Source organism: Drosophila ficusphila, unplaced genomic scaffold (assembly GCF_018152265.1).
Source record: "Drosophila ficusphila isolate 14025-0441.05 unplaced genomic scaffold, ASM1815226v1 contig_106, whole genome shotgun sequence".
Classification (NCBI taxonomy): domain Eukaryota; kingdom Metazoa; phylum Arthropoda; class Insecta; order Diptera; family Drosophilidae; genus Drosophila; species Drosophila ficusphila.
In genome coordinates, this window is record NW_025063993.1 from 387,992 (window position 1) to 401,070 (window position 13,079).

General features: G+C 48.1%; 2 protein-coding genes across 2 annotated transcripts; one reads left to right on the forward strand and one right to left on the reverse strand.

The window, feature by feature from the left end:
* Positions 1-682: 682 nt before the first annotated feature.
* On the forward strand, positions 683-6,442 carry LOC122320919. The gene is made up of 4 exons (XM_043209576.1): positions 683-1,889; positions 1,943-5,310; positions 6,081-6,175; positions 6,243-6,442. The coding sequence occupies exons 1-4, from the start codon at positions 683-685 to the stop codon at positions 6,433-6,435; spliced, it is 4,863 nt and encodes a 1,620-aa protein (XP_043065511.1). The 3' UTR covers positions 6,436-6,442.
* Positions 6,443-8,581: 2,139 nt separating this feature from the next.
* LOC122320920 lies at positions 8,582-11,357 on the reverse strand. The gene is made up of 2 exons (XM_043209585.1): positions 10,604-11,357; positions 8,582-9,618 (listed from the first exon to the last, which is right to left on the reverse strand). Exons 1-2 carry the CDS (start codon positions 11,355-11,357, stop codon positions 8,582-8,584), a joined length of 1,791 nt encoding a protein of 596 aa, XP_043065520.1.
* Positions 11,358-13,079: the final 1,722 nt, after the last annotated feature.

Sequence of the window (13,079 nt, forward strand, 5' to 3'; positions counted from 1 at the left end):
CGGTCGAAATGCCGAACATAATTGCTCGCCGCAAGAAAACCTGGGGGGCTGGAAGAAAAGGAACCACAAAGTAATTGTTTTTTTTTGAGAATTTGCGGTAGGATGCCTCACCTAAAAGCGGAGATCCTCAAGGATGTGAAGGGATGACACCAGCGGCGACAAACGTCAGCTGGTAGGCTCCCGGGTGATGCCTGGTGGCAGAGAGAAGGATCCGCAGAAGGTTGAGGATTGTGGACAGGCTCCTGCCGACTACGAGGTGCATGTGTGCGACGAAATGGCCGGTTTCCGGGTGGCCCATGGGAACGCAGGGTTCACCATGCGATGCATCTGGAACGGCCACAGAACTCGCAAACACATGCGCGGCGTAGTTGGAGAGGAAGCAAGCAGTGGTGTGAGCACCCTCGATGCCCTATCTTCCCAGCAGAAGATAGTGGATCCGATGGAGCTCACAAATATGAACATTGATCCTGGCGTTAGGCAGATGACGCAGAAAAAGCGGGTGGTGTTTGGCTCCGGTTAAGTGTCAGTATTTTCTCCCCCCTCTTATCGTCCAATTTGAGTTGTTTGGTGTTTGATATCTAGAAAAGAAAGCGTGTCAATTAGTAGGAACATAAGGTAGCGATTAGGAAATAAGAAGAGGTTCATGTTTAGGAAGTACAACTTGCGATCGAATGTTGATAAGATGACCACGAGAACTCCCCCGTCGGAAGGTCAACAAGGTCGAGATGAGGGAGGAGTAGCAGGTGGTGCTACAGCAGACGTTTGGGAGGTTTCTCCTCCGCCTCGTGGAATTCCGAGCGAGATCGCATCCTCGGTGAATGTGGCGGTGTCCCAGGCGTATGAGACGCACAGAGCGGCGCTGTCGGAAAATGTCAGCCGGACATTGCAGGAGGAGATCCGTCGCGGATTCATGGAGATGATGGCCATGATCAACGAGGTGGTCCAGCCGTTGAAGGAGACAGCGACCGCGGTCCAAGCGATGCAGCAGCAGGCAATGCGAGCGGACGTAGGCTATGGCCAGGAGTCGGGAGCGTACCCCAGGGCGAAGCCAGAGGATGAGGAACTCGTCAGACCCCCACCAAGACCTCCGAGAGCACACGGCAGCTCCGCAGGGATGAATGGCGGCGAGGGATCGTTGCCGGCGTTTCCTGATTCACAGCAGCAGCAATTCCAGGCGGCGTACGGCCCACGTCGAGATAGCGCCGAACGTTTCCGGGGCCCTGAAAGAAGAGAAGAGGGAGTTAGAGGGATCCGAGTCGAGAAATGGGAGATATTCTTTGACGGCGACCAAAACAAACTTGCCGTGGAAGATTTTGTCTTCCGGGTAGAGTACCTCCAAAGACAGACTCGGTGTTCCTGGGACCAGGTGTTGGGTAGCTTCTACCATCTGATGCGAGGCCAGGCCGCCGAGTGGTACTGGCATTATGTACGAGAGAATCCTCCGCAGACGTGGGAAGACCTGAAGGAGAGCTTGGTGGCCAGATTCCGTGGAATTGGTGGCGAGTTCGAACGGCGGCGAGCGCTCCAGGATCGGCGGCAGCAGCAGGGCGAATCTGTGGAGGAGTACTTCCGGGCGATGCGTCGGCTGGGAAATCGACTGCTGGCCCCCATAGCGGAAACGGAAATGGTCAGAATCGTAAAAAAAGGACTTACCGCCGAGATCGCCAGGTTCGTCTATGCCCTGAGGGTATATAGCGTGGAGCAGTTGCGCGAGGAATGCCTGGAGGTGGAGGATGCCTTCATGAAGCGGGACGTCCGACAACCATACCGGGGACCGAACAAGTTCCAGCCGGGCGGACGCCAGGTGGAAGAGGTGACCTGCGACCCGCCGGAAGATGAAATCGGGCCGGAAGATCCTGTCGTTGAGGAGGGTTCCCGGCCGAGGCTGAGTTGCTGGAATTGTGGCCAGGCTGACCACGGGTTCCGTGATTGTCCGTCGCAGGAGCGGAAGATTTTCTGCTACCGCTGCGGGAAGCCGGAAGTGGTGACGCCGAATTGCCCGGTGTGTACGGGAAACGGGAGGACGAGCGCCGGGAAAGTGGGAGACCCGCGCTCGAGATACAGGCCCAACCGCAACTGAATAGTAATCTCGAGACGCCGAAGCAGACCTCTAAAATAGTAGTTAATCATAAGATAGACATTAATAGCAATAGTCTAAGATATTTACCGGCAGAGGAACGGATGGAAAGGTACCTCGAGGTCAGGAACCGGATTTTTGACAATAACCAGCTGAACGGGATGCGAAGCGTCAGTCGGAGACTGTTGAAGGCCAGAGCCCGCTTCAGGCAGAGGCACCAGACCCGACGAGCCGTGGTGGAAGCCGTTCGCCGAGGTATGGGAGAGGATCCCAGAGTATTTGCGGAGGTCCTCATCCAGGGCAAGCGAGTTTCCGGGTTGCTGGATACAGGCGCTTCCATCAACGTCCTCGGGAAAGGCAGCCGAGAGTTGCTGGAGGAGATCGGCGTGGGGATGGAGAAGTACCTGTCCATCGTGAAAACCGCTGCGGGAGAAGACAGGTCAATCATAGGGCGAGTACAAGTGCCCGTGCAATATAAGGGTGTGGAGAAAATACTCACCTTTTATGTGTGCCCGTATCTGGAACAGGCAATGTACCTAGGGATCGATTTCTGGAGGCGATTCGCGTTGGCACCGGCCATCCTCGGAGAGATGCCATCACCGAAACCGAAGGCGAGCGTTGCGGAATTATGGGACGCAACGAATCCGTGGCTCGATGGCGAGGCCGACAAGAAGTCCGTGCTTGAAGAATGGGACCTGGAAGAGGAGGAAAAGAAGCAGTTAGAAACGGTGAAAAAGGAGTTCCTTGCGTTTGAAGACGTCGGACTAGGGAAGACAGCGGTGGAGAAGCACCGTATCCAGCTTGTGGAAGGAGCAGAACCTTTCAAGGATCGACATTATCCTCAGTCGCCAGCGATGCAGGAGATCGTATGGACGGAAGTCGACAAGATGTTGGAACTTGGCGTTATCGAAGTCAGTGAGAGTCCGTGGAGTAACCGCACGACAGTGGTGCGAAGGCCGGACAAAAACAGATTCTGTCTGGACGCGAGGAAGCTCAATAACCTCACCGTGAAGGACGCGTATCCGTTGCCGTGCATAGAGGGAATCCTGTCCAGAATCGAACAGACGCACTATATTTCAAGTGTCGACTTGAAATTCGCATTCTGGCAGGTGGAACTGCATCCCGAGAGTCGTCCATACACGGCGTTCACGGTCGCTGGAAGGCCCTTGTACCAGTTCGCGATGATGCCGTTCGGGCTATGCAACGCGGCGCAGAGGCTCTGCCGTCTGATGGACAAGGTCATTCCCGCTCAACTAAGGTCCAACGTTTTTGTTTACCTTGATGACCTGCTGATCATCGCTCCAGACTTCGCGACGCACTTAAAATATCTTCGGTTGGTTGCGGATTGCCTGAAAAAAGCAAATTTGACGATAGGGTTAAAGAAGTCCAAATTTTGCTACAGGGCATTGAAGTACCTGGGGTTCATCATCGGCGGAGGAGCATTACGAATGGATCCGGAAAGAATCGTCGCAATCCAGAAGATTCCCGAGCCGAAGTCGGTGAAGGAGCTGCGTAGTTTCCTTGGAACTGCGGGGTGGTATCGCCGATTCATCAAGGATTTTGCAGCCATGGCGACGCCACTCACGAACGCCCTGAAAAAAGGAAAGAACACGCGATTAGTATTGGACGAAGAGGCCAAGAGCGCGATACAAGCGTTGAAGACGGCTCTTACATCTGCTCCGGTTCTGGTCCATGCCGACTTCAAACGTCCGTTTTTCGTCCAGTGCGATGCGTCGCACCATGGTGTGGGGGCTGTCCTGTTCCAGTACGACGAGGACAAACACGAGCGTCCGATAGCGTTCTTCTCTGCAAAATTGAATAAACACCAGTTAAATTATTCGGTTACAGAGAAGGAGTGCTTGGCAGCAGTACTTGCCATCGAAAAGTTCCGGCCGTATGTGGAGCTCATGCCGTTCACGGTGATCACCGACCATGCCAGCCTGAAGTGGTTGATGACCATGAAAGACCTCAGTGGACGCTTGGCGCGTTGGTCTCTCAGGTTGCAGAACTTCGACTTCCAAATTTCGCACCGGAAGGGTGCAGAGAACGTGGTAGCCGATACGCTGTCCAGATACGTAGAAGAACTAGAGCTGGATGCTGACGACGCTCTCGGATTCACGACGACGGAGTTCGAATCTGAAGGATACAAGGAAATACGAGATGAGATACTGGCAAATCAGGTGCGCCTACCGGATGTTCGCGTGGAAGGGAATCTCATTTTTAAACGCCTGGGGTTCAGCAGATTGGAGGACGAAGTCGAAGGAGGGCCATGGAAACTGTGGATTCCTGTCTCACTGACGGCCGGGATGATCGCGACGGCCCATGAGGAACCGACGTCAGGACACGGAGGGGTGAAGAAGACGCTGCAGCGCCTCCAACGGCAATATTACTGGCCGGGGATGACGACACAAGTCCGAGACTTCGTGGGTCGTTGTATTCAGTGCAAGGAGGCGAAGGCCCCGAATTACCGCACACAAGTCGGGATAGGGCAGGAAGTGGTGACGGAAAGGCCATTCCAAAAGCTATATATAGACTTTTTAGACAAATATCCGCGGTCTAAGCAAGGGAAAGCCTGGATATTTGTGGTGGTGGACCATTTCTCCAAGTTCACGTTCCTCAAATCTATGAGGGAAGCCACCGCCACGAACGTCGTCGAGTTTCTGGTGCACGAAATATTCTTCAAGTTCGGCGTACCAGAGGTGATCCATTCGGACAATGGCAAACAGTTTGTCTCAAAGGCGTTTCAGGATATGATGGAGGCATATGGAATACAGCACACGAGAACGGCAGTATATTCTCCGCAAAGCAACGCGGCAGAAAGGGTCAACCGGACAGTTCTGGCCGCGATCCGGACGTATCTGGAGCGAGATCACAGAGAATGGGATGCATTTCTGCCGGAGATCGAAGTCGCGATCCGAAACTCGATCCATGAGGCGACGGGCGTGACCCCTTTCTTTGCGGTGTTCGGGCAGCAAATGTACCTCCACGGCAGCTGCTATAAGTTGGCCAGAAAACTGCAGTCGATGACAGATCATGAGGTAGCCACTCTAAACTCCCAGGACAAGCGAAGCATCATCCGCGAACGCATTAAGGAGCACCTGCATCAGGCGTACGAAAGGAGCAGCCGGCAGTACAACAAGCGCGCCCGTGAGTTCCACGTAAAACCAGGCCAAGAAGTATACCGGCGAAACTTTACACTGAGCGATTTCGGAAAGAACTACAACGCCAAGTTCGTACGGAAATTCGCGAGATGCCGAGTCGTCCGGCCCGTTGGAAACAACATGTTCGAGATAGAGGACCTGGCGGGGAAGCCTATTGGCATCTATCATGCAAAAGATCTGCGATTGTAGAGGGAGGGCACGACGCGCGCACAGGAGACACAGGCAGGATAATTACCGTGGGTGTGGCCTACGTTGGGTAATCCATATGTCGGGGCAAGCACCAGCCGCCAGTAGAACGCCGCGGAGCTGTTCGGCGAGTTTGTTGTGATAGAGTTGGCCAATTTTTGTTTTGTTTACGTTTAGTAGAATGCTCGCGAATATTCCCTTCTCTTTCGATTTGCTAATTTTCGCGTGGTGTTGCATTCTGACGGTGATCGATAGCCGTGGGCGAAACAAATATCGCCTGGAATGCGCACCGAAACGAGTTGGCAGAGCCGAAGGGGAATTATGCCCGTTGGGCGGAGTTGGCAGGTCCATGAATAGGGGAAAGTGGAACCCAAGAGCCCCATACCTTCCACATCCTATAAAAGGGGAATGTGGATGGTATTTGCCGATCGCGAGAGGAGAGCCCGGAGGGAGTGCATCCACGCACACCAAGGCCAAAAAAACTAAATCTCTGGCCTTGAACGCGGATCTCGACCTCGTTTGAGAGAGGCTCGAAAATGGGAATCGGTGGGAACCGAGCCCATAAATAGGGCAACGGGGCAGCCACGAGACTCAATCCGCACTAGACCCACGTGACCCGCGGGCGTAAAACCGGAATTCGTTAGTGATTTAAATAGAAAAAAAAAAAAAACAGACGATCAGGAGGCAGACCCGGACCAGGAAAACCGAATATTGGACAGATCCAGGAGGCAGGACATCCAGAAATCTACAGGTAAATAAAAGAAAAGAGAGTCCGTTCCAAAAGGAACTAAAACTATTTAATCCATGACGGGTTTCAGGGGTCTCTATTGTCCTTGTCGAGGGTTGTCCGGGGAGGAAATCCCGGCCAAATCTTCCGCCGACGCGGATAACAAAACCGGCAAATCCCAACCTCCAATCCCCACCAGGAATTACATAAATTGCACCGACCTAGATCAAGGAAATAAAGAAAACATAAATCACGTGATATTTTTGCCGTCCTCATTTCTTTAAATTGATTACTATATCGGCAGTTATAATATTTATTTAAACTATTTATTTATTCGCAATAATTTATTTATTTATTTATTTCACATATATATATATATATGTTATTTATTTACTTGTGCCAGTGCTAATTTATTTAAATATTAATCTATTCGTCGGTGCGTAGGTGTTCTTATTTATTTACTTATATATATATATATTTATTTAAACACATTTATTTATTTATTTATATATATTTATTCGCACATATTTATTTATTTATTTGAACATATTTATTTATTTATATGGCATTATAAAAGCCGGTAAACGCACGAAAACAAAACAAAAAGACAATCGAAAATTAAAAGCACATAATTAAAATTATAAAAAAAAGGGCACGTAAATGAAAGAAAAATGAAATAAGAATTAAATAACAAATCAATTAACGTTCCTCATTAACAATCACGAAGCCAAATTAATCACTAACTAATTTAAAATTTAACAAACATGTAAAAATAACGGGTCCAGGCAATTAATCCTTTAAAATATACAAAATATCCTAATTTTAAGTTAATTATAAATATGTATGTGTTTGGTTGAGGTCACCAGGCCGATCTGTGTGGGGGTATAAATTTATATTCCAACAATCACCCGTCTCAGCCCCTGACCCTTAGTGGAGCTCCAGTTAGGGAAAAGCTGAAAGGAAATGTGGGTTAATTAAAAGTTCTTTAATTACAATATTATACCCTTACCGAATTCTCGTGTCCTCGTTGTCCTTGTCCTCTTTCGTCTTCATCGTCGTTGACACTTTTGGATGATATGAATCCACTATAATTTTGCTTTGGCCCGTAAATTTCTAAAAATACAAAAAAAGAAAGAAACCATAAATGATTGTAAAATTAGGTTGATAAATTAGTATGTGTAATAAGTAAATGTTGTTATGAATATGAGTTGCTAAGCGTTTGATGTTGGGGGGGGGAAGATGACAGGATGAGCCGTGACCAGGAGTAAGCCAAGATAGCCACACGCCCAGGGGCATCCAACAAGATGATGTCCAGTTGGGTGTCAGGAAGGGAGGGTGCGTCCAAGGATATTTCCAGCCATGTCCCGAACCTGCGTCCAGGAGAGATGAAAGGTGAATGTCAATTATAAATTCGAGTAATGTTTCTGTTAGCGTTTTATTTACCTTTTTTTTTTTTATTTGTTTGTTTATTTTGGATTCCCAATCAGCTGGGACTTATGGTGCGACCTGTGGGCAGACGGGGAAAAATCCCTCCCTGAGTCGACTGGCTAGCCGGCCTTGCCCCTTCGATAAGCGGGTCGTAACAACTTGAAGGCGTTTATGGACTGGCTGGCCAACCTCGCGGCACCAGCCGATCGCGAGGGAAATTGGCCACTACTTTAGAGGCGACGAGGAACGGACTCATTGGAAGTCTGGAGTCCGAGAGGGTCGACTTGGTCTTTGATGCCGAGTGGTTGCGGGTTTGGATCTTTGCACTCACTTCCACTGATTTTTATGTAAGCCAATTTAAGTTCATCCAAAAACTGTGTTTGTACCAAAAAGACTAATTATGTCTGTTGGGTCAGTAAGCTTTTTTACTAACCATTACCTTTGGCGGTGCCCAAGTAAATAAAACCGTACAAATTTCGCTTAAATAATGCACTTATTTATTAACTGGCACCAAGGCCTTAAATTTACAGAGTTATTGTTTACGTAGGTTTGAATTAGGAATTAGGCAGGCAGACCGATTTGTCTGTGCCTTAAACGTCGCGAAGAGTATATAGCCGAAGAGTATATAGGCAGGCGATCAGCGACCGTGCCTTCTATGAGCGTGTACAAATTCGAACTGTATGAAGCTTGCCGTGGACTAATGCCAGGAAGCGATAAGCGAAAGAGTGCAAAAGTAGTTAGAAATGACAATTAAAACAGTGTTGCTGCGCAGGACAAATAGCAAAACAAAGGCAAACATCGAGAATTTGAATTAAGTTAGGATTTGAATTTAGTGATTGGATTTAGGCTGTGGCATGACCAAACATCCTCCCCCCGTTGAAAGACCAGGGCTTTCAACCAGATCCAGCTTCGGCAGCACGCACAGCTTGGGTACAGACCTTCGAGTGATTCGAGCCACACGAGCAACTCCATCGGATCCAGGCACCAATTCCATGACGCTGGCTAACGGCCATTGAGGCGGAGGCAACGTGGAGACGACCTCGTCGATTTGTAGCGCAGGTTTGGGAGTGTGCCACCTTGGTCGTTGCTGCCAACGTTGAAGACGCATGTAAGCGAGCAGCGCTCGCGGACCAGAATGCTATTCCGATGCAAGTCCAGTGTAGGATGCTGCGCATTGCGATTCTCGAGACGAAACGCTGGGCTGGTGAACCAAAGGGCAGGTTCCAGAATCTCACTCGGGGAAGTTTCTCTTGTCAAGATGTCGGCTGGATTGCAGTCAGCCGGAACGTAGCGCCAATTCATGCCACTGGATAGCTCTTGAAGTATAGACATTGGATTAGCAACATATACTTGAAATCGTAAAGGTTCATAGCTTATCGATGATAAAGTTTCAGCAAAATCGAAGAGCTTCGTGTTGCGTACGTCTCGCATCAGTTGGACCAGTAACAAGGTAGCGTAGAACTCCAATTTGAAAACCATGAGAGTCTTCAAAGGCGCCACACGAGACTTTGAATAAAGTAGATGCGCCTGTCGTTTGCCATCAGCTGTTGGATCCAACGCAGGTCGAAGAAACGTCTTTTGCTGGGTACGACCCATGCCAGATAGCAACTTCCGCCATGACGTGTTGAGTCCCTGGGGAACGCACTCATCGTAAACCTGAGCAGTTGTGGACAACACCATCCTTTTGCTTGGCTTTGGAGAGACCTGTATGGAAGAAAAAGAAGAACGAAAAACATCCGCTGCAGGATCCCAGGCTAGACCGAGCGTCTTGTCGCTGCCATCGTCAATCCTCAGGAATGTTCCCCTTTCCGAGTCAGGAGTTTGATCACGAACGTCGTTGATTTCGAGGACCTCTTGTGCTGATTGCCCTCCTGTGATCAGATCATCAACGTCATCCATGCGAGCAGCAATCAATTTTCGATGCACAGCTTGATCCTGTAATCCAGTTTCCTTGATAGAAGAAGATCCACCTCCAGTTACGCTCCAACCAAGCTTCGTTTTTTGCAATAGGGGTAACCCAGCAGCCAACTTAATCTGCCCTACGGATAATAGTTCAAAAAAACATGCTTGCCCAAATGAGAAGATCAATATTCTGAGATTTGTAAAATTCCGGGTCGGCCAACTGAATATTAGAAGGAATTTTCCAGCAATCGGGCTTAACGGTCGAACTGGGTTGATTTTCGGTTATCGCTGGAGCAACAAGCGCAGTTAGGCATGTGGAGTAATTGGAGGTATGCGACTTGAACTTGAGGCAAACGGACGCTCCTTCAGAGTCAAATCGAGCATCTCCAATACCAGCAACTGTTACCGTAGACTTTGCTTTTGGCAATTCCAACTGGTGAGCGAGTCGGGAGGTCACAACGTGGACTTGTGATCCCGAGTCTAGCAGCGTGCGGCATGGGATCCAGGCACCTGATCGACGTTGTATGCTTATGACTGCAGTTGGAAGAAAAACACTATCAGAATCCAAATTCTGAGCCAGCAAAGAGGTAGAGGGGCTAGAGGCGATTGCGTTTGGCGTACTTAGTTCCGCCACGGGAGCTCGCTGAACATCGGTTGAAGGCTGAGAGCCAGGGTGCAAAAGGCTTTGATGCTTAGACCCGCAAACTCGACAGCAGCCTGACCGACAATTGCGCATTTGATGTCCCTTCTTCAAGCAATTGAAACACAGTGCCAAGTCCCTTGCCTTTAGAATACGCTCTTGTGTCGACAGATTGGCGAATTGACCACAGCTATAAATGGAATGACTGTTGTTACACACAACGCATGCATGTCCCGAAGTGCTGGTGGCAATTAAGATGCTTCTGCTGCGAGTGTTCCCTGATGAACCATTCGAATACAAAGCTGCAGTGTGCTCTATGTTCTCGAGTTTTCGACAACGCTTTGACAAGAAAGTAGTGAAATGATCAATCGAAGGAATTTCATCGATCGCCGCAGACTCCTCCCAATTGGCCTGAGTTTTGCTATCCAACCTTTGCAGTAGAACATGGATAAGAACGCAGTTTGCAATTTGCTCAACCGAACCCATAGACTGGAGAGCACGTAGATTTGCGTTAATTTTGTCGGACATTTCTCTCAGCTTCGTGGCACACTGCATGTCGACCTTAGGGAGGCTCAAAATTTCATTTATGTGGGACTGGAAAATAAGTCGCTTGTTATTGAAACGGTTGTTCAATAAATCCCAGGCTGCAGCATAATTATTTTCGCATATCTCCAATGAGCGCACTGTATCCAAGGCGGAACCCTTTAGGCAAGACTTGAGATGCTGGAGCTTCTCAATGTTAGAAAGCTCAACGTCACTGTCGATAATGGCCATGAACGTTGACTGAAAGTCGGCAAATTCGGAATAGCCACCAGAAAATTCAGGCAGTCTCAATTCGGGCAAATGAGATCTCCTAGCCGCTGACATGGAATGGAAATCCATGGAGGGCTCTGGCCTAAGTGTGGAGCTACGAATTGCCGCACCTTTTCGCTTACCCAACTCAATGTTCAACATAACCTTTGTTGATATGGTTAGCTCCTCAAAATCGTCGCGAACCACGCTGCCGATTTCGCTAAAATCCAGCTCCTCAAGCTTGTCATGGACCTGGATAAATATCGCCTTGTTCTCGTCCAGACGTTGAACATAAAGTTGCAATTCCTCGTCGCTCATTTCCTGGAGCTTGTCGGCAGACAGAGTCTTCGCAAAGGCTTTAGCTTTAGAAAGCATTGAGCCAGCCTTCAATTTATATAACGTTGCTCCCGCAACTGGAGCAGAAAGCGTTGTGTCCCTTGACATGTTGATTTGTTTGGTCTTTATAGTTTTGAGAATTTGTCACTTGCACACCGATCAAGTCCCACTGTGCACTGATTAGCGCCAAAATTGTGCGTCTATTTGAATATATATACCTATAGATATATATATATATATATATATAGGCACTGAACCCGCGAAACGAAAAAGTTTGTCGCCGCTGTAAAACGTTTTAAGCGGGAAGCTGGGGCACAAAGAGGAAACGAAAATGCGGGGGCGGGTGTGTGCGAGGGTCTCACGGAGTTACAGCTTGCGCTTATGTGCATAGAGCTAACGAAAGTATGTATATGCGCGATCACCAACTTTAACCGAACGAAAATAATAAAATTATTTGTTTGGTTGCACTTTAGTTTTGATTGTTCGAAGTTCTATTGTTTCACTATCACGTCGGGGTCACCAAAATGTTGGGTCAGTAAGCTTTTTTACTAACCATTACCTTTGGCGGTGCCCAAGTAAATAAAACCGTACAAATTTCGCTTAAATAATGCACTTATTTATTAACTGGCACCAAGGCCTTAAATTTACAGAGTTATTGTTTACGTAGGTTTGAATTAGGAATTAGGCAGGCAGACCTATTTGTCTGTGCCTTAAACGTCGCGAAGAGTATATAGCCGAAGAGTATATAGGCAGGCGATCAGCGACCGTGCCTTCTATGAGCGTGTACAAATTCGAACTGTATGAAGCTTGCCGTGGACTAATGCCAGGAAGCGATAAGCGAAAGAGTGCAAAAGTAGTTAGAAATGACAAATAAAACAGTGTTGCCGCGCAGGACAAATAGCAAAACAAAGGCAAACATCGAGAATTTGAATTAAGTTAGGATTTGAATTTAGTGATTGGATTTAGGCTGTGGCATGACCAAACAATGTCCTTCCAAGAAAATATGGGCCTCCCCCGAAATACAATTTATAATTCCTTAAGAAAATCATTTGTGTCTTCTCCAAAATATATTTATTTTCCAGAAAAGGTTATGTTTTCTTCAAAAACGTATTCCTTAAAAAAAGGTTATATTTTCTTCGAAGAAAATAGTCCCGGGGCCCTTTATCGTGGGACCCCTGTTTCACTAAACAAAAATAAACATTTTATATTCCTAAATATATTACAAAAAAAACTCTAACTCACTTTTTCACAAAATTTTCATAAAATCACTACTAGTTTTTATTGCTCGTCTACCAAGTCTGTCTTTTCGGGTACTACTAAACGGTTTCGTAGATCTGCTCTTGTCCGCAATGTTTCCCGCCGTCCCCAGCCTCTCTCTAAAATAGGTCAATGGACATCCTCAAGGCCATATAAGAGAATCCCTAAGCCGGGATTAAATGTTTACATTTTACACGCTAGATCATTTTCTCAAGGCCCAAAAGGGGGCGCTGCCCTAACCATCGCTACCTGAACTATCGAAGCGTCCTCCTGGAATCGACTTCAACTACAACATCAACCAAGGTTGAACGAAGAACTGCTTGGTAGCTTTGGAGTCCTTGCAGGAATTGGCGTACACTGGTGTTCTGTGCAGCTCGTACGACGCGGGGCCCAAGCTTGACGGGAAGTATATTGATTCAGTTATTGTTTGCTCGTATACTTTGTGTACCCGTTTCAGCTTATATCCGGATGTCCTTGGCGTGGTACACCCCCAAACTGCGACTGCAGATCCTCCAGCAAATTGGCTTTATTGCGGCAATAGTGTACGGGCTCGCTTGTAAAAGCGTTGACGGC